Source organism: Papio anubis, chromosome 20 (assembly GCF_008728515.1).
Source record: "Papio anubis isolate 15944 chromosome 20, Panubis1.0, whole genome shotgun sequence".
NCBI classification, from domain to species: Eukaryota; Metazoa; Chordata; class Mammalia; order Primates; family Cercopithecidae; genus Papio; species Papio anubis.
Genome location: NC_044995.1, coordinates 2,994,346 through 3,014,428, shown reverse-complemented (window position 1 = coordinate 3,014,428; position 20,083 = coordinate 2,994,346). Strand labels below are relative to the sequence as shown.

At 53.0% G+C, this 20,083-nt stretch overlaps 2 protein-coding genes across 3 annotated transcripts in view; one reads left to right on the top strand and one right to left on the bottom strand.

Annotated features, from left to right (window-relative positions):
* Nucleotides 1-12,553, bottom strand: part of RTN2 (reticulon 2) — a 14,160-nt gene extending 1,607 nt beyond the window's left edge. Inside the window, exons 1-9 of one of the 2 annotated variants that reach the window (XM_003915718.4) lie at nt 12,290-12,553; nt 10,548-10,592; nt 9,979-10,458; nt 9,619-9,873; nt 8,622-8,840; nt 3,780-3,987; nt 3,288-3,426; nt 3,079-3,148; nt 2,911-2,957 (exon numbers count right to left, since the gene is read on the bottom strand). In XM_003915718.4, coding sequence (XP_003915767.1) covers nt 2,911-2,957; nt 3,079-3,148; nt 3,288-3,426; nt 3,780-3,987; nt 8,622-8,840; nt 9,619-9,873; nt 9,979-10,458; nt 10,548-10,592; nt 12,290-12,323 — 1,497 coding nt within the window. In that variant the 5' untranslated portion in view covers nt 12,324-12,553. The remainder of the gene's footprint in view (nt 1-2,910; nt 2,958-3,078; nt 3,149-3,287; nt 3,427-3,779; nt 3,988-8,621; nt 8,841-9,618; nt 9,874-9,978; nt 10,459-10,547; nt 10,593-12,289) is intronic. The other variant, XM_003915719.4, reaches the window with a different exon arrangement.
* A 1,096-nt stretch (nt 12,554-13,649) lies between these two features.
* Nucleotides 13,650-19,537, top strand: PPM1N (protein phosphatase, Mg2+/Mn2+ dependent 1N (putative)). Its single transcript, XM_021931200.2, has 5 exons — nt 13,650-14,867; nt 15,407-15,524; nt 15,928-16,033; nt 16,122-16,182; nt 19,061-19,537. Exons 1-5 carry the CDS (start codon nt 13,929-13,931, stop codon nt 19,127-19,129), a joined length of 1,293 nt encoding a protein of 430 aa, XP_021786892.2. The 5' UTR covers nt 13,650-13,928; the 3' UTR covers nt 19,130-19,537.
* The last annotated feature ends 546 nt before the right edge of the window (nt 19,538-20,083 follow it).

Sequence of the window (20,083 nt, the reverse complement as noted above, 5' to 3'; positions counted from 1 at the left end):
CTTGCAGTGAGCCGAGATCGGGCCACTGCAATCCAGCCTCAGCCTCCCGAGTAGCTGGGACTACAGGCGCCCGCCACCTCGCCCGGCTAGTTTTTTTTTGTACTTTTTTAGTAGAGACGGGGTTTCACCGTGTTAGCCAGGATGGTCTCGATCTCCTGACCTTGTGATCCGCCCGTCTCGGCCTCCCAAAGTGCTGGGATTACAGGCGTGAGCCACCGCGCCCGGCCCTATACTAGTGTTTTTTAAAAAAATTTTTTACTATTTTTTTATTTTATTTTATCTTATCTTATCTTATCTTATTTTATTTTATTTTATTTTATTTTAGACAGGGTCTCGCTCTGTCACCCAGTTCAGTGGCATGATCTTGGTTCACTGCAACCTCCGCCTCCTGGGTTCAAGTGATTCTCCTGCCTCAGCCTCCCGAATAGCTGGGATTACAGGTGTGCACCAACATGCCCGGCTAATTTTTGGATTTTTTTTTTTCTTTTTTCTTTTTCTTTTCTTTTCTTTTTTTTTTCTGAGATGTAATCTCGCTCTATCACCCAGGCAGGAGGGCAATGGCACAGTCTCGGCTCACTGCAATCTCTGCCTCCCAGGTTCAAGCGATTCTCCTGCCTCAGCCTCCCAAGTAGCTGGGATTACAGGTGCACACCACCACACCTTGCTAATTTTTGGATTTTTAATAGAGACAGGGTTTCACCATGTTGGCCAGAATGGTCTCAAACTCCTGACCTCAAGTGATCCACCTGCCTCAGCCTCCCAAAGCTGGGATCACAGCATGAGCCACCATGCCCAGACTGTTTTTTTTTTTTTTTAAGATAGGGTCTTGCTCTATTGCCCAGGCTGGAGTGCAGTGGCATGATCACAGCTCACTGCTGCCTTGACCTCCTAGGGTTCAACCCATCCTCTTGCCTCAACTTTCAGAGTAGCTGGGACTATAGGTGTGTGCCACCATGCCTGGCTAATTTTTAACCTTTTTGTAGAGATGGGGGTCTTACTATGTTGTCGAGGCTGGTCTTGAACTCTTGGCCTCAAGCAATTCTCCTGTCTCAACCTCCCAAAGTGCCGAGATTACAGTTGTAAGCCACTGTGGCTGGCCTGATTTAAATACAGTTTAATTGTGAGTCTTGGTGATTGCAGCCTGTGAAGGACAGAGTTAGGACTAACTGGCAGGGCATATTATCATGTGGCTCCCAGCTGTGCTGGAGAAGGGGCTGTCAGTCTATCCTCCTGTCTCTGGATAGGATGGATGTCAGTGGTCCTGTTAATGTCAGTCTTCTGGGCAATAGCCATCCCACTCTTTTATTTTGATTTTATTTATTTTTTGGGTTTTTTGTTTTTTGCTTTTTGTTTTTGAGATGGAGACTTCCTCTGTCACCCAGGCTGGAGTGCAGTGGCCCTATCTCAGCTCACTGCAAGCTCCGCCTCCCAGGTTCACACCATTCTCCTGCCTCAGCCTCCTGAGTAGCTGGAACTACAGGTGCCCGCCACCACGCCCGGCTTAATTTTTTGTATTTTTAGTAGAAATGGGGTTTCACTGTGTTAGCCAGGACGGTCTCGATCTCCTGACCTCGTGATACTGTTATGCCTAGACCGTTTGATCCCTAAAGAAGACCACCAGAGTCTAGTGTCAAAGCCAAGCGGCAAGGATCTTTACTACAAGTTCGAACTTGGTCCCTCCATTCCACAGTATACAAGAGGGCCCCGAACAATGCGAGCGTTTGCTTTTTATAGCCCGAAAGTTGCAGGGGAACAAAGAAATTCTTTTGGCTCCCGCGCTTTCAGTAACCTCGAACGGCTGTCCCTTTATCGGAGACTTTCCAGGTGGTGTTTGTACTGGGCTCAGGGAGTTGGAGAGATATATGGTGGTATGTGGTGGGATGGGAGGATGGGATGTGTTTGTACTAGGCTCAGGGAGTTTTGAGCCCGGGGCTGAGGAATGTGCCCAGCTCCTTTCAATACGCCCGCCTCAGCCTCCCAAAGTGCTGGGATTACAGGCGTGAACCACCGCACCCGGCTATTTTTTTTTTTGAAACAGACTCTTGCTCTGTCACCCAGGCTGGAATGCAGTGGCATTTAACTGACATGTCAGTTAAAATCAAGAGTGAAGGCCTAATCCCAGCACTTTGAGAGACCAAGGCGGGTGGATCACCTGAGGTTGGGAGTTCGAGACCAGCCTGGCCAGCATGGTGAAACCCCGTCTCTACTAAAAATACAATTAGCCAGGCATGGTGGCAGGCACCTGTAATCCCAGATATTCAGGAAGCTGAGGTAGGAGAATCGCTTGAACCCGGGAGGCAGAAGCTGCAGTGAACCAAGATCACACCATTGCACTCCAGCCTGGGCAACAGAGTGAGACTCCATCTCAAAAAAAAAAAAAAAAAAAAAAAAAAGCAGTGAAGTCTGGGCACGGTGGCTCACGCCTGTAATCCCAGCACTTTGGGAGGCCGAGGCGGGCAGATCACTTGAGGTCAGGAGTTTGAGACCAGCCAGGCCAACATGGCAAAACTCTGTCTCTGCTTATAGAAAAATTAGCCAGGCATGGTGGCCGTATGCCTGTAATCCCAGCTACTCAGAGGTTGAGGCAGGAGACTCACTTGAGCTCAGGAAGCGGAGGTTGCAGTGAGCCAAGATCACACCACTGCACTCCAGCCTGGGCAGCAGAGCAGGACTCTGTCTCAAAAAAGTCCAAAACAAAACAAAAACAAACAAACCAACCAACCAAAAGCCCGTTCCTGGCTGATGCTGATAAGACATGTTAGTTAGACTCTGGCTATATCTAGAAGGTGCCACAGCCAGGACACCTGTGTCTGGCTGGGACATCTGTCAATGGGACCCTGGTTCTGGAAGGAGATGGTCAGTCCCCCCATGTTCAGCTGGGGTGCTGACAGCTGAGGGTGTCACACTCACCTGGTGCTGCCGGTACAGCAGGGGGATGGTGAATACACCGATCACTCCTGTGGGTACAGAGACGGGGGGCGTCAGGGTGTTCCCAAGAGATGAACAGTTCCATCTGGAGCCCTGTCCCCCACCAGACTCCAAGTCCCCACCTTGCCCCTCACAGCCTTCCCAGCTCACCCAGAATGAGAAGCGTCAAACCATTGAAGATGGCACCCACGAAGGTCAAGATGTAGAAGAGGAGGGCCAGCTGGGGGTGAAGGTCAGGGTCAGCAGAGCCCACCCGGAGTTCCCTCCCACCTGTGAGTTTACCCAACAGTCACCCTCCCACCCGGTAGCTGTGCAGAGGTGAGAGGGGAACCCAGAAGGGGCTGAGAGCTCCAGGCCACCTTGAGGGAATCCACGAGGTCTTCTACCAGGAAGAAATGCCGCAGCTGCGTGGCCGCCGAGACCACGCGGGAGGCGATCTGCTGGGACAAACGTTCCGTCTGCTCCCGAGTCAGGGTGAGGTCCACATCCAGGTAGGCCCTGCGGGGACAAAGGAATGTGGGGCAGATCAATGGGTGACCAGCTCAGACTGGTGCAGGCGCAGCTGAAACAAGGGCGAGGAATGGCGGCCGGGAGAAGACCAGAGTTAGGACTGAGGGGCAGCCCCAAGGAACCACGTGTAGAGGGCTGGGGTCAGGGTCAGGGTCGGGGATCGAGGATGAAAGGTACCAGGTTAAGATTGGAGATTAGGACTGGAGGGTAGGTGAGAGGATCGGGATGAAAAACAATCAAGATGAGTCGGGGTCTGGGTGGGAGTAAGTGCCTGATTTGAGGTCATGGGTCATGCTTTAGGGTCACGACAGGGGCTCAGGTCAGGGGCCAGGGGTTCTCACTGGAAAGGGTTGGCTCCGTCCCCCCGGTGCACGGCCTGCAGCACTTTGCGGTAAACCCTGAGAGAGATGGTGCCGCAGAGCAGCAACAGAGCCACGTGCGCGGCCACGGACACGATGCTAAAGTGCAGGAGGCAGAGGAGGGAGACCATGAGGCCTGTGAAGACCACTCCTGACGTCCTCGTGTCCTTCCAGTACAGCAAGTCCGCCACTGTGGAGGGGTGGGGAGTATCAGGGCTTGTTCCTAACCTGGCTGGTCTCCTCACCTCCCTCTCCCTGTCCTACAGCTGAAAAATGACTCCTTTACACACCGGTTTGAGCATAACCTGATTTCCGTGTTTTTTTGTTTTTTTGGTTTTTTTGAGAGACAGGGTCTCACTCTGTCGCTCAGGCTGGAGGGCAGTGGTGCCATCATAGCTCCCTGCAGTCTCGACCTCCTGGGCTCAAGTGATCCTCCCACCTCAGCCTCCTCAGTAGCTGGGACTGCAGGCATGCACCACCACTCAGCTAATTTTTTTTTTTTGCTTCTGTTTTTATTTTATTTATTTATTTTTGAGACGGAGTATTGCTCTGTCACCCACGCTGGAGTGCAGTGGCTCACTGCAAGCTCCACCTCCCGGGTTCATGCCATTCTCCTGCCTCAGCCTCCTGAGTCGCTGGGACTACAGGCGCCTGCCACCACGCCTCGCTAATTTTTTTGTATTTTTAGTAGAGATGGGGTTTCACCATGTTAGCCAGGATGGTCTCGATCTCCTGACTTCGTGATCCGCCTGCCTCGGCCTCCCAAAGTTCTGGGGTTACAGTCATGAGTCACTGCACCTGGCCTTGTTTCTGTTTTTAGAGGTGGGGGTCTCGCTGTGCTGTCTAGGCTGGTCTCGAACTCCTGGCCTCAAGTTATCCTCTCGCATCAGCCTTCCAAAATGCTGGGATTATAGGTGTGAGGCACAGCACCCAGCCCGATTTGCAAAAATTTTTTTTTTCTTCTGTTGCCCAGGCTGGAGTGCAGTGGCACAATCTCCACTCACTGCAACCTCCGCCTCCCTGGATCAAGTGATTCTCCTGCCTCAGTCTCCTGAGTAGCTGGGATTACAGGCATGTGCCACAATTCCCGGCTAATTTTTGTATTTTTAGTAGAGATGGGGTTTCACCATGTTGGTCAGGCTGGTCTCGAACTCCTGACCTCGTGGTCCACCCACCTTGGCCTCCCAAAGTGCTGGGATTACAGAAGTGAGCCACCATGCTAGGCCTCAAATTTTTAGTGCCCTCTTTTCTTCCATGCTTATCTCCCTTCTTCTCCCTCTAGAAAACCCAAGTTAACCATCTAGCAAGTCCCATTAATTTTACTCCTCCCCATATAATTATATGTGGACACAGAAATACAAACTGATGCTTCTTGGTCATTTCTTATGAAAAACGGAATTATGCTGGGCATGGTGGCTCACACCTGTAATCCTAGCACTTTGGGAGGCCAAGGCAGGCAGATCACCTGAGGTCAGGTGTTCAAAACCAACCTGGCCAACACGGTGAAACCCCATCTCTATTAAAAATACAAAAATTAGCCGGGCTTGGTCGCAGGTGCCTGTAATCCCAGCTACTCGAGAGGCTGAGGCACAAGAATCACTTGAACCTGGGAGGTGGAGGTTACAGTGAATTGAGATCACGACACTCCACTCCAGCCTGGGAGTCAGAGCAAGACTCTGTCTCAAAAAAAAAAAAAAAAAAAAAAGAAAGAAAGAAAAGAAAAAAGACAAATGGAATTACATACACACTTTTCTGCATCATACATACTTCACTCCACTTTTCCTCCTAATCAACTGAAATAGCTCCCTCTCCTGTTTTTTTCCCAAAGACAGGGTCTCACTGTGTTGCCCAGGCTGGAGTGCAGTGGTGTGATCATAATTCACTGCAGCCTTGAACTTCTGGACTCTAGTGATCCTCCACCTTTGGCCTCCCAAAGCACTGGGATTAGAGATGTGAACCACCATCCCCGATTAGCTTTTAATTCATTCATTCTTTTTTGTTTTTTTGACAGAGTCTCACTCTGTTGCCAAGACTGGAGTGCTGTAGCGTAATCTTGGTTCACTATAACCTCAGCCTCCTGGGTTCAAGCTATCCTCCCACCTCAGCCTCCTGAGTGGCTGGGACTACAGGCACATGCCACCATGCTTGGCTAATTTTTGTATTTTCAGTAGAGATGGGGTTTTGCTATGTTTGCTAGGTTGGTCTTAAACACTTGGCCTCAAGCAATCCACCTGCCTCAGCTTCCCAAAGTGCTGGGATTATAGGCATGTGCCACCGCGCCTGGCCTTAATTCATTCTTTTAAAGAGCTGCATAGTATTCTGTGTTGTGGCTATGCTGTCATTCATTTTATTTAACTATGTACCTGTTGCTGGGTCAATTTGTTTCCTAACCCCTTCACCACAAGCAGAGCTGCAAGCAACATCCTTCAACAGATATTCTCACCTCCTGGAGCGGCTATTTCTGAGATAGATTTCCAGTGTGGAATTGCTGGGCGGACTGGTTATGTGTTTGTTTATTTGAGATGGAGTCTCGCTCTGTTGCCCAGGCTACAGTGCAATGGCACAGTCTTGGCTCACTGCAACCTCCGCTTCCCAGGTTCAAGCGATTCTCCTGCCTCAGCCTCCTGAGTAGCTGGGATTACAGGATGGCACCACCACGCCTGGCTAATTTTTTATATTTTGGTAGAGATGGGGTTTCACCATGTTGGCCAGGCTGGTCTCGAACTCCTGACTACAAGTAATCCTTCTACCTTGGCCTCCCAAAGTGTTGGGATTACAGACATGAGCTACCATGCCTGGTCTTGTCTTTTTTTTTTTCTTTTTTTTTTTTTTTGAGACAGAGTTTCACTCTTATTGCCCAGGCTGGAGTGCAATTGTGCATGCGATCTCGGCTCACTGCAACCTCCACCTCCTAGGTTCAAGCCATTCTCCTGCCTCAGCCTCCCGAGTAGCTGGGATTACAGGCATGTGCCACCATGCCTGGCTAATTTTTTGTTATTTTTAGTTAGAGATGGGGTTTCACTGTTAGCCAGGATGGTCTTGATCTCCTGACCTCAGGTGATCCACTCGCCTTGGCCTCCAAAAGTGCTGGGATTACAGGCGTGAGCCACCATGCCCGGCCGTATTTTTTTATTTTTATTTTTTATTTTTAGTTTTGGAGAAAGGGTCTTACTCTGTCACCCTGGCTGGAGTGCAGTGGCATGATCACGGTTCACTGCAGCCTCTACCTCCCAGAGTCAAGCAATCCTCCTACCTCGGCCTCCTAGCAACTGGGACTATAGGTGGCATCACCATATCTTGCTAATTTTTTTTTTTTTTTTTTGGACAAAGTCTTCCTCTGTCACCCAGGCTGGAGTACAGTGGGCATGATCTCAGTTCACTGCAGCCTCTGCCTCCTGGGTTCAAGAGATTATTGTGCCTCAGCCTTCCAAGTAGCTGGGATTACAGGCATGAGCTGCCATGCCTATCCTGGCTAATTTTTAAATATTTTGTAGAGATAGGGTCTCGTTATATTGCCCAGGTTGAATTCCTGGCTTCAAGTGATCCTCCCACCTCAGCCTCCCAAAATGTTGGTATTATAGTCATGAGTCACCGTGCCCGGTCATATGTAATTTTTAATGTCTTAAATTTTGAAACACTGCTTACTAGTAAGACCATAACAGTTCTTATTTCCACAAGAAGCAAGAGAAAGATCTTTCCCCAGCATCCTGCCCTGCCGTGGGTCATAGTTCTTTTTAACTTTTGCCAGTCTGTCAGGTGTAAAGTGATATCCCCTTGATGCCCTTAGCAACACATGTTTCTAAGTCCTAAATGTATTAATAACGCCATACTCCTTTCCAGGGCCTAACTCAAATTTCTGACCCCTTTCTGAGACCCTAAAACACACCTCCTAAACCCAACCTCAGCCCTGAGCAGTGACCTTTGTACCCCAACCTTCATCTCATCTGTCTAAACTTTAGGCTCACTCCTGTAATCCCAACATCTTGGGAGGCTGAGGCAGGAGGATCACCTGAGGCCTGGACAACATAGTGAGACCCTGTCTCTACAAACAAAATAAGAAAATTAGCCGGGGGTGGTGGCCTGCGGCTGTAGTCCCAACTACTCGGGAGGCTTAGGTGGGAGGATCACTTGAGCCCAGGAGTTCGAGGCTGCAATGAGCTATGATCCCACCACTGCACTCCAGAAAGAGCAACAGACTCTGTCGCTTAAAAAGAAAAAGAAACTTTAGTAGTCTGCTTTCATTTGAGTCCTGAAAACCAGGAACTCGGTACCTTTCTATTTCTTTCCAGACCCTCTCTATCCTCCCACCCTCCCTCCAACTGACCCCTCTGACCTGTCCCTCTTAGAGGCTCACCCCTCACTTCTGTATCCTTCCAATGCATCTCTCATTTACCTCGAAATAGGACAGCCTCCTCCCTCCCCATCGCAGGGCCCTCCCAGGCAGGCTCCTAGTGGCCGGCGCCAGTGGATGGGGGAGGGGCCAGGTCGCCTGAGGCGGGGGCTAAGTTTAGGCATGCTGGGGGGAGGGGGCCTCCCCGCAGCTGTTCTGGCCCGTCTGGCCCCTGAGTGACAGCGCTGCCTGGGACGAGGCTGGGGGAGGGGGTCCTCCCTGCTCCTGGGCCCCAAAGTGCTGGCTCGAAGGAGAAGGGACCCCATTCTCCCTCTAGGTCCTCCCTAGACTGCCCCTAGGCCCCCTAGCCTCAGCCTGCAACGCTGGGGAAGCAGACCAGTAACAAACGTGCCCCAGAGGTGCAGGAGATAAGGGCGAGTCCGGACCCCCTTCCGCCGACCTCAGCCCCCGTCCAGCCCGTTCCGCAAGCCCACCTTTACTCCCCATATCGGCTCCGAGTGAGAGGCTGGGGACACCGCTGCTTCTCGGGGATTTTGCCCACTTCAGTAGAACCCGGAGGACAGGAGTAGGGGGGGTGGGGCCCCTTTGGACCCAGCCAATGGCTGTCCATAGAGGTGGGGACAATTCCAAAATTGGAACCGTCTTGTAAACAGCCAAAAGCAATGATGTCTTTAACCATTCCATAGCTGTTCCTGGAGGTGGAGCATATTTTAAAGTAAGGCTGGGCCATTTTACAACTGGTCAATAGATGTGGTCTGGAAAAAGAGGGCTTTTGTTTGTTTTTTCAAATAGAGATCGAGTCTCCCTATGTTGCCCAGGCTGGTGTTGCACTCCTGGCTTCAAACGATCCTCCCAACTCGGTCTCCCAAAGTGTTAGGATTACAGGCATGAGCCACTGCGCCCGGCCAAAAAGAAGAGTTTTTAAAAGGCACAGAGTTTACTTATAAATATTCTATGGCCACATCTAAATAAGGAAAGAACTGCATTTTTTCAGGAATTTGGTCTGTCCAAAATCAGCCACTAGGAGGAGCACTCCAGAAGAGGGAGGATTATTTTATTTTATTTTTATTTTTTGAGAAGGAGTCTCGCTCTGTCAACCAGGCTGGAGTGCAGTGGCGCGATCTTGGCTCACTGCAACCTCTGCCTTCCAGGTTCAAGCGATTATCCTGCCTCAGCCTCCCGAGTATAGACGGGGTTTCACCATGTTGGCCAGGCTGGTCTCGAACTCCTCACCTCAAGTGATCCGCCCGCCTCGGCCTCCCAAAGTGCTGGGATTACAGGCGTGAGCCACCACGCCCGGCCGGGGAATTTTTTTTAAAAGAGCGGAGTTTATCACGTCTAGCCAGTAACAATACCTTTTCCCTTTTCCACTATCTGCTGTTCCTTTGCGAGGTTGGTCCCTTTAATTCAAAATCCTCTCACCCTTTGCCTTGTGTGGTCCAACACAGCATCTTCACACACGTTACTTACCTAGAAGGCGTGGCTCCACCGTGAATTCTAATTGGTCCGTGCTATCGAAGCACTGTCCCCTTATTGGCTCTCGCTCCAGTGGCCCCCGCTGCTTTTCTTCCTCTTCCAGCAAAGGCTCTTCGGACCCAGAGTTCGAATCTCGCGATCGGGATGGGGACGGAGTACCGGCCTGGGGTGTGCCAGAGCCCGGACTGAGCTGGGGAGTCAAGACCTCGGGCGGTGAGGACTGAGCAAGTCGGAGTCGTAGGTCCAGTTCTGACACGGTAGAGAGAGAAGGCCATGAGCTTTCTTCTTGGAGGTGCCCCGAGGAGAAACCACCCACCCCTCTTGGCTTCGGTCCCAGCACCTCGGACATCTCACCTTCCCCAGCTTCTCCTGCCTCCAATCTGTTGGATTCTTCGGGTTCTTCGTCTTCCAGCGGGGTGGAGCTGCTGGTGGAAGAGTCCTCCCCGGATCCCACTCCCCGTGCCACCCAGCCCAGCTTGTCCAACCGAAGCCTCAGGTCTTCCAGGGGGCGCTCGGATGGAGGGGCGGTGTCAGAATCACCCCGGCGTCCAGGCTCTGGGGATTGGCTCAGGCTGGGGATGCTCTCCAAGCTGTCGCCCAGGCTGGGTTGAGGGTGCTGGTCTCGTGGTTCCGAGACTGAGCGGCCCTGGGGGCGGGGGCGGCGGGCAGTTGAATCCCTACGGCCCCCGGAGCCCACTACGCCATCAAAGGCGATGTAGGAGAAGGTCAACTCCCGGGGGGTGCCCCAGTCCTGCGACGTGGTCTCCTCCTCGTCCTCCTCTGAGAATTCCCGGGCTGTGTGAAGCTCCCGAAAATCAGAGTCGTCGTTCCCTCCTGCAGTGGGTGAAGGAGAGCCTTGTTTCCCTCAGCAGGCCCCTGAGCTGCCCAGCCCTGAACCCCTTCACATGCTCCCCTCCACTTACCTTCTGTGGAATCAGGGGTTGAGGAGGCTGTAGACGGAGCTTCTTCTGCGAGAGGGAAAGAATCGAAGACTCTTAGAAGCTTAGACTGTCCGAATCACAGAAGTGTGCCAGTCCTGGAATCTTAGAATATTTGAATCACGGGACTTTTAGAACATTCTGCACACAGACTCTAAAACCTAGCATCACTGCCTGATGAAGCTCAGAGTCTTAGAAGTCCAAATCCAAGAATCTTAATCTTAGAGTCTTCAAGACTCTAAGCTGGGCTGGGTGGCCAACAAAGTAGGAATCTTAGGAGGTTTCAATTCATTCATCCGTTCAACAACCATTTATTGAGCACCTACTATGTGCCAGGCACTGTTCTAGGTCCTGGGGATATAGCTGTGAAGAAAACAGACAAAATCTCTACCTTACTAGAGCTGATACTCTTTGGGAGAGACAAACAATAAACAAGTGAATATATGATGTCGGGTGCAGATGAGCATATGAAGCAAATTAAAGCAAGGTAGGGGGAGAGAAAGTGAAGAAAGTGAAGGGGTGCTGTTTCTCATAGGGTGGTCAAGAAGGCTTCTCTGATAAGAGGAAGTTTGATCAGAGATCTGAAGGAAGTGAGGAAGCCATGCAGATGTTCAGGGAAGACTTCCAGGTACAGAAGGAAACCAGTGCAAAGGCCCTGAGCCAGGCACCAAGATTGGCATCTGAGGAACAGAGAGGTGCGAAGATGTGACTGGAGAAGAGTGACTGAGGAGGAGAGGGGTGGGAGGTGAGGACAGAGAGGTAAGGGGGGTGGGGAGGGACAGATGAGATGGTCCTCCCTTTGTAATCTGAAGTTAACAACAAGATCTTAGAATGTTGGGATGATACTCGGATATGCTGAAATCACCAATTCTTGGCATTTTGGCATCGGGACACCCAAGACATGGAAGTGGCTAGATCTAAGGGTGTTGAAATCCCCAGCTGTCAGAACCCCCATGTGCGGGACAGAGAACGGTAGACATGAACTGTTACAGCTGTGAGCTCAGAGATTGGGAGGATCAAGCTAGGCGTTTTCAGCTGGGAATCCAGCCCCTTAGAGCTAGTTCAGAGCTTTGCACGTAGATGATGCTCAATGCGGTTTAGAAATTGAAATCTGACGCCCTGTGCCCTCACCTTGTTTTCTCAGCTGGGGAATGGGAGGCCTGGAGTGGTGTGGGTCTTCCGCAGGATTACCATTAATCAGTGGTGAAGGCCACTAAGGACCCATGAGTCCTTGCCCCCAAACCACGGATGGCTGTTTTCCCGGGACAGGGGGTTGGACAGTTTGGGCGAGGTCGGGGCTGTCTCTTGGACAGAAAACGGGGTGGGATGCGAAGACGAGTGATTAGGAGCCAGACCCCTGTTTTTCATCCTGGATCTACCCTCCGTTCAACCCCCTCCCCGCCAGCTGCGGCCAGCACCAGAGCCTGGGGACAGCTCCCCGCGCGCGTCCACGTTCCCGGGCGGGGCCGGGAGGCACATCCCAGAGCGCAGCGCGCCCCTCGCCTGCTGTCTCAGTGGCCCCTCACCTCCGCCCTGTTTCGTCCAGGTCCTCCGGGTCAGGCTGCCCCCGTCGCCACCAGAGAGCGGGGGAGGGGAGAGCTTCCTTTGTCTCCTATGCCTCCTCCCCCCACCCCGGCTCTCCTGCGGGCAAGCGCTGAGGGGACACCGGGGAGTACCCCACCTGGACGTCTGGGGCCCACCCCAGGCCCCAGCCTCCCTCTACTCACTGCAGTGGGCGAAGACCGGCAGGACCTGCCCCATGGCCCCCCTCGGGCCTGCATCGGGACCCCCGCCCACTCCGGCTGCGCCGCCCTGGGCCCGGGGTCGCGGGCGCTCATCTCCGCCGCGCCCACGACGCCGCTGCCATCCTCGCCGCCTCCTCCTCCCGGGCTGCTCCAGCAGCCGCCGCCGCCGCCGCCGCCGCCGCCGCCCTGTGCTCGGCTCGGCGGGGGCGGGCGGGGCCGCGTTGGGAAAGGCACTGCAGCGCGCGGCCGGGGGCGGGGCCAGAGGATGGGCGGGGCGGTACCAGAGGGAGGGCGAGGGGCGGGGAAACGCCGAGGAGCAGACGGAGGGGCGTGGCCTTCTTACTAAAGGGGCGGAGCCAAGAAGGTGGGCGACAGTGCCAGGAAGGAGTGGAAAGCGGCCTGAAGGGCGGTGCCTAGACCGCAGAGGGCGCAGCCTTTAGGGGAAGAGGGGCCGAGGCCTGGAGTCGGGCGAGGGACACGGGAGAGGATGGTGAACGAGCCTTGGCAGAGAGGATAGGAGCGTGGATCCCTGAGTGTGTTGGGGTGGAGCTAGGGGTGCCATTGAGGAGGGGGTGGAAAGATTCTAATGCTCTGAGGTAGGGTCTGAGCCTAGATTTGCAGAGGGAGCGAGAAAGGGGGCCGAAAGAAACGATTCAGAAACTTTTGGGGCACGCGGAGGAGCTCAAACATGGGCGGGGCTAAAGCAACGGGGAATTATTCAAATATAACTGGGTGGAGTCGGATTCCAGGCGATTCCAAGTGTGCGAAAATTAGAAGGGTCTGGAGCTGTGTGCGTGAATCCTGGATGGGCAGGGCCTGGAAGAGAAAATAGCCGAAGCCCCAGAGGGGAGGGGTCGAACTAAAAAAAGTAAAGAAAAAAAAAAATATATATATATATAGTTTTTGAGACAGGGTCTCGCTCCGTCGCCCAGACTGGAATGCAGTGATGCCATCACGGCTCACTGCTGCCTCGATCTCCCGGGTTCAGGTAATCTTCCCACCTAAGCCTCCTGAGTAGCTAGGATCACAGGTGTGTTCCACCGCGCCTGGCTGAATTTTAATTTTTGTAGAGACGGGGTCTCTCTATATTTCGCAGACTGGTCTCAAACTCCTGGGCTTAAGCAATCCGCCTGCCATGGCCTCCCTAAGTGCTGGGGTTACAGGCGTGAGTCACCGCGCCCGGCCAAGTATGGTATTTACAGGTTTTGAGGCTGGGGGCTGTACCACGGAGGCGGGAGGAGCTTGGATTGGGTGTTGAGAACACAGATTCTATAATTAGTTTCCCTGTAACACCGGTTACTTCTGTGACTCTGTTTCTTCCTCCATGTGTAAACTGGAGATGATGATGTATAACAGCGTGCGACACATTAGTACTATGTGATAGTTTGCTACTGAGACAGTATTATCTTTTTTCTTTTTTTCCTGATTGAGATCCCAAACCCCGCTTTGTAGGTGCAGGAGAGAGGAGACCCAGAAGTGTAATTCCTTCTAGTGACCCGCCTAAAGAGGGTCAAAGGACAGGAAGGAGATTTAGATGGTTTAAAATCTCACAGCGGAGGGGATTAATGGAGGGGGCGGGCAGGTGTACAGGGTGGAGACTTCCTGATCCCAGGGCTGAAGGATGGCGGCCCTGGCCCGCCAGCTGCAGCGTCTCCTCTGGACCGCTTGCAAGAAAAAGAAGAGGGAGAAGGAGGGGGAGGAGGAAGAGGAGGATGAAGAGGAGGGGCGCGGGGCCCTCGATGGGCCTCGGTCTCTGTTGACAGCGCCGCGCCGCGCCCAGCGGCCGCACGGGGGTGCCGAGGCGTCTTGTGGCCTGCGCTTCGGGGCGAGCGCAGCGCAAGGCTGGCGCGCGCGCATGGAGGATGCCCACTGCACTTGGCTTTCGTTACCTGGTCTGCCCCTGGGCTGGGCCTTGTTTGCCGTCCTCGACGGCCACGGTGGGGCTCGAGCTGCCCGCTTCGGTGCACGCCATTTGCCAGACCATGTGCTCGAGGAGCTGGGCCCGGAGCCTAGCGAGCCCGAGGGCGTGCGCGAGGCGCTGCGCCGAGCCTTCTTGAGCGCCGACAAGCGCCTGCGCTCCCTCTGGCCCCGCGTGGAAACAGGCGGCTCCACGGCCGTGGCGTTGCTGGTCTCCCCGCGGTTTCTGTACCTGGCGCACTGCGGTGACTCCCGCGCGGTGCTGAGCCGCGCTGGTGCCGTGGTCTTCAGCACAGAGGACCACCGGCCCCTTCGACCCCGGGAACGCGAGCGCATCCACGCCGCTGGCGGCACCATCCGCCGCCGCCGCGTCCAGGGCTCTCTGGCCGTGTCGCGAGCGTTGGGCGACTTTGCCTACAAGGAGGCTCCGGGGAGGCCCCCCGAGCTACAGCTTGTTTCTGCGGAGCCTGAGGTGGCCGCACTGGCACGCCAGGCTGAGGACGAGTTCATGCTCCTGGCCTCTGATGGCGTCTGGGACACTATGTCTGCTGCTGCCCTGGCGGGACTGGTGGCTTCGCGCCTCTGCTTGGGTCTGGCCCCAGAGCTTCTCTGCGCGCAGCTGTTGGACACGTGCCTGTGCAAGGTCCTGGGGGCGTGGCGTGGTATCTTTGAGGCTTGGCGCAGCAAAGAGAGAAAGCCTCGGGGTTTTGGGGAGGACGGCTTTGATGCAGAGGCAAGAGTAAAGCTAGAGAAGGAGGGGATGGGGCTCAAGCGAAGGGCGTGGCATGAAGTGGGCAGGGCCAAAATACAGGAGCGGAGCCTGAGGGATGCTTTGAGGCAGGAGGGGAGAGTTAGCAGAAGGGATTTAAGACAAAGGGCTTGGTCTTTTGGAATGGGGCGATTCTGGGTCGTAGGAGCCAGGCCTGAAGTATGATTAGTACTGGAAGGTGGAAGAGCAGGTAAACATCAAAGCGGGCAGAGCTTTAGGGAAAGGGCATTATTCTCTCAATAGGGAGGGCCTAGGACCGGGTTTGGTCCCAGTAGGAGAGGACTGGCAGGTGAATGGGACGTGAAAGAAAGGGGCATAACCAGAATGAAGTGGGGGACTTGAACTTGGGGATTGTTGGGAAGCTCTGCCTTCGATTCTCCCCCACTGGGCTCCGTTTTCTCCACCGGCTTCAGGGCAGCCTGGACAACATGACCTGCATCCTGGTCTGCTTCCATGGGGCCCCTAGGCCTTCTGAGGAGGCGATCAGGAGGGAGCTCGCACTGGACGCAGCCCTGGGCCGCAGAATCGCTGGTGAGCAGGCTCCAGGGGCCCAGCTGGAGGGGTGGTCGGCCAGCGAAGGCTCTGCCATAACTTTTTCTTTTTCTTTTCTTTCTTTTTTTTTTTTTTTTTTGAGATGGAGTCTTGCTCTGTTGCCCAGGCTAGAGTGCAGAGGCACAATCTTGGCTCACTGCAACCTCCACCTTCCGGGTTCAAGCGATTCTCCTGCCTCAGCCTCCTGAGTAGCTGGGATTACAGGCATGCACCACCACACCCAGCTAATTTTTGTATTTTTAGTAGAGACAGGGTTTCACTATGTTGTCCAGGCTGGTCTCAAACTCCGGGCCTCAAGTGATCTGCCCACCTCGGTCTCCCAAAGTGCTGGGATTACAGGCTTGCACCCTTGTGCCCAGGCTAACTCTTGACCCTTTCTCAGAACTGTGTGCCGATGCTCAGGAGCTGCCCAGCCTGAACACAGTTTTCAGGACTCTGGCCTCAGAGGACATCCCAGATTTACCTCCTGGGGGAGGGCTGGACTGCAAGTGAGTTGGGGTGAGGAAGGGTGGGGTAGAATGGGGGTGGGGTGGAAGGAGGAGAGTCCCCTCCTGAGGGCCTTCCTGTGCTCTCCAGGGCCACTGTCATTGCTGAAGCTTATTCTCAGATCTGCCAGGTCTCAGAAGAGTGCAGAGAGGTAAGGATCCTGTGTTCTCCAATGTTTCTGTTAGGAGAGGATCCCCCCACCCCTCTTAGTGACAGGGAAATTGAAGCCAGTGAGGATAAGGGATTTGCCTGATATATTTTGTTCCTCTTTTCTCTTCTCTTCTTTTATTTCTTTCTTTTTCTTTTTTTTTGAGACGGAGTCTCGCTCTGTTGCCCAGGCTGGAGTGCCGTGGCCGGATCTCAGCTCACTGCAAGCTCCGCTTCCCGGATTTACGCCATTCTCCTGCCTCAGCCTCCCGAGTAGCTGGGACTATAGGCCACACCCTGCTGTTTTTTGTATTTTTAGTAGAGGATGGCTTCACCGTGTTAGCCAGGATGGTCTCGACCTCCTGATCTCATGATCCGCCTCCGCCTCGGCCTCCCCAAAGTGCTGGGATTACAGGCTTGAGCCACCGCCAGCCTCGCCATCTTTTTTTTTTTTTTTTTTTTTTTTTTGAGATCGAGTCTGCTTGTAGTCTGGCTGGGAGTGCAGTGGCTCGGATCTCAGCCTGACTGCAAGTCTACTCCCAGGTGTATGCCATTCCTGCCTCAGGGGCTCTCCCGAGTAGCTGGGACTACAGGCACCCGCCACCTCGCCCGGCTAGTTTTTTGTATTTTTTAGTAGAGACGGGGTTTCACGGTGTTCGCCAGGATGGTCTCGATCTCCTGACCTCGTGATCCGCCCGTCTCGGCCTCCCAAAGTGCTGGGATTACAGGCTTGAGCCACCGCGCCCGGCCCATCTTTTTCTTCTTTTTTTCTTCTTTCCTTCCTTTCTTTTTTTTCTTTTCTCTCTCTTTCTCTTTCTTTTTTTTGAGACTGGGTCTCGCTATGTTGCCCAGGCTGGTCTCAAACTCCTGGGCTCAAGGGATCCTCCTGCTTTGGCCTCCCAAAGTGCTGTGATTACAGGTGGGAGCCACTCAACCCAGCCAGCTTGCTATATTAATACATTCCTACTCCCAGCCCTGAAGCATTGTGCAAGGCATGATGAGGAAGACGCAGATGCAAAGAAGAGACTGTGATTTCCCTCCAAGAAATGTGGACCTGCAATGCTCTACATTGCCCCATCAGCCCAAGTGCTTCCCACATCCAAGAATAAGATGGAAACATTCAGGGAATGCTAATGACTAATTCTAAGGCCTGGATGCACAGCAGATACCATCAGGACATATATGAGTATGTCCAGGTCTTAGACGAAAGAAGCTATAATGGGGCCCAGAGAGCTAAGAATTTGAAGATATCCAAAGAGGTAGTGGTGGACTAAGGCATGGAGTGGGATCAGGGAAGAAATGGGAGGGAGAAAGCTGGGTTTAGAGCCCCAAGGCCTTTTTTTTTTTTTTTTTTTTTTTGAGATGGAGTTTGCTCTTGTTGCCCAGGCTGGAGTGTAATGGCGCAATCTCAGCTCACTGCAACCTTCACTTCCCGGGTTCAAGCGATACTCTCATCTCAGCCTCCCAAGTAGCTGGGATTACAGGGACGCGCCATCACGCCCGGCTAATTTTGTTTTTTGTTTTTGTTTTTGTTTTTTTTCTGTCGTCCAGGCTGGAGTGCAGTGGCCCGATCTCAGCTTACTGCAAGCTCCGCCTCCCGGGTTTACGCCATTCTCCTGCCTCAGCCTCCCTAGTAGCTGGGACTACAGGCGCCCGCCACCTTGCCCGGCTAGTTTTTTGTATTTTTTAGTAGAGACGAGGTTTCACCATGTTAGCCAGGATGGTCTCGATCTCCTGACCTCGTGATCCGCCTGTCTCGGCCTCCCAAAGTGCTGGGATTACAGGCTTGAGCCACTGCGTCCGGCCTAATTTTGTATTTTTAGAAGAGACTGGGTTTCACCATGTTGGCCAGGCTGCTCGCAAACTCCTGACCTCAAGTGATTCGCCTGCCATGGCCTCCCAGAGTGCTGGGATTACAGACGTGAGCCATCACGCCCGGCAGAGCCCCCAAGGCCTTTGCATGGCAGAGATGGGAGTTTGGTTATTATCGTGTTGATGAGGGAGGACTGTTGATAATTTCTCGGTAGCTGAAGGAGGTTATTTGTCAGTTTTCTTTTTTTTTTTTTTTTTTTTTTTTTTTGAGACGGAGTCTTGCTCTGTCACCCAGGCTGGAGTGCAGTGGCCGGATCTCAGCTCACTGCAAGCTCCGCCTCCCGGGTGCACGCCATTCTCCTGCCTCAGCCTCCTGAGTAGCTGGGACTACAGGCGCCCGCCGCCTCGCCCGGCTAGTTTTTTTGTATTTTTTAGTAGAGACGGGGTTTCACCGTGTTAGCCAGGATGGTCTCGATCTCCTGACCTCGTGATCCGCCCGTCTCGGCCTCCCAAAGTGCTGGGATTACAGGCTTGAGCCACCGCGCCCGGCCATTTGTCAGTTTTCTTTGAGTCGTGAGAGGCGGAAGCCCAATTCAAGCTGGGAAAGCACAACAGGGAATTTACTGGGCCATGTAATTGAAGAGTTCAGAGTCTTAAGGCATGGCTGCATCCAGTTGTCAGAAATGATGTCATCGTGAATGGGCTCTTTTTATTTTCTCCGAGTTGGCTTCATTCCCTTTCAGGGTCTCCTCCTGAGATAGCAGAGACTTGCAGCTCCAGGCTTACAGCCCAGCAGCCTATCCTCCCCGGTGAAGAGAGTTTGCCAATTTCCCCTGAGTTGTGCCGCAGTGGTCTTTGGGGGCTGGTTCTCATTGGCCACACCAGGTCACGTACCTGACCTGTCACTGTGTCTCTAATTGGCCAGGCTGGGGTCGCATTTGGGGTTGGGGTCCACTCCAAACCTTAATGGATTGTGAGATGGGGTATGGTGGTCCCTCAAAGGAAAAGGAAGAGGTGCCAGGAGACAAGACAGGATTTCTAATTCCCTTCTCCCACATTTTGTGTTACAGAAGGGGCAGAATGGCGCTGGGAAGTCCACCCCCACGCATTTGGGCTCAGCTTTGGACATGGAGACCTGACAGCTGTTGTCCTTTGGGGACCCTTTGCTCCACTGGGGCCTCAACAGAACTAAAGAAGAAAACCGACCCTTTCCCCAACTACATGTACCAGCGGAAGGAAGGAAAGCCAATGTAGGAACCCAAAATGCTTATTTCTTCTCTTACTTCCCTCTCACAGAAAAGTCTTACGAGAGGGGAAATTCCACTAACATCCAGACCAAAAAGAAAAAAAGCCCAAAACGAAAAAAAAAAAAAAAACCCCAAAAAAACCCCCAACCAAATGTCTTTGAAATATTCAGATTCTGAGAGATCACCCAGTTCAATAACCTCTTTCCTTCTTATTATTCATCTGTTTTTGAGGGGAAGTAGAGTTTTGATTATTAAACTTTATTTACGTAAGTGATTCCAAATGCATTTTCTTGTAAAAAACAAACACTGAATAACACGGTGAAACCCCGTCTCTACTAAAAAATACAAAAAACTAGGCGGGCGCCGTTGCGGGCACCTGTAGTCCCAGCTACTAAGGAGGCTGCGGCAGGAGAATGGCGTAAACCCGGAAGACGGAGCTTGCAGTGAGCTGAGATGCGGCCACTGCACTCCAGCCTGGGCCACAGAGCGAGACTCCGTCTCAAACAAACAAACAAACAAACAAACATGATTTGCCTAATCTGTTAGCAAATATGTTATAGGGCTGCTGTGTGCCTGGCCTTAGCCTCACAGCCATGAGCCAGACTGACTCACCAAGATCCTTGCCACCGTAGGGCTGACGTCTTGGTCATGAGACACAGCAAATAAGGGAATCAATAAGTAAAGTCATCTCGCCAGGTACAGTGGCTCACACCTGTAATCTCAGCACTTGGGGAGGCTGCGGTGGGAGGATCACTTGAGCCCAAGAGTTCGAGACCAGCCTGGGCGACATAGCAAGATGCAATCTGTAATTTTTTTTTTTTTTCTTTTGAGACTTAAGTCTCACTC

Excerpts from the sequence above, each read along its gene's own strand:
- PPM1N (XM_021931200.2), top strand. The coding sequence starts at position 13,929 with ATGGCGGCCCTGGCCCGCCAGCTGCAGCGTCTCCTCTGGACCGCTTGC. Across the intron at positions 14,868-15,406 it reads TGGACACGTGCCTGTGCAAG|GGCAGCCTGGACAACATGAC; the intron begins GTCCTGGGGGCG and ends CACCGGCTTCAG. Across the intron at positions 16,183-19,060 it reads TCTCAGAAGAGTGCAGAGAG|AAGGGGCAGAATGGCGCTGG; the intron begins GTAAGGATCCTG and ends TTTGTGTTACAG.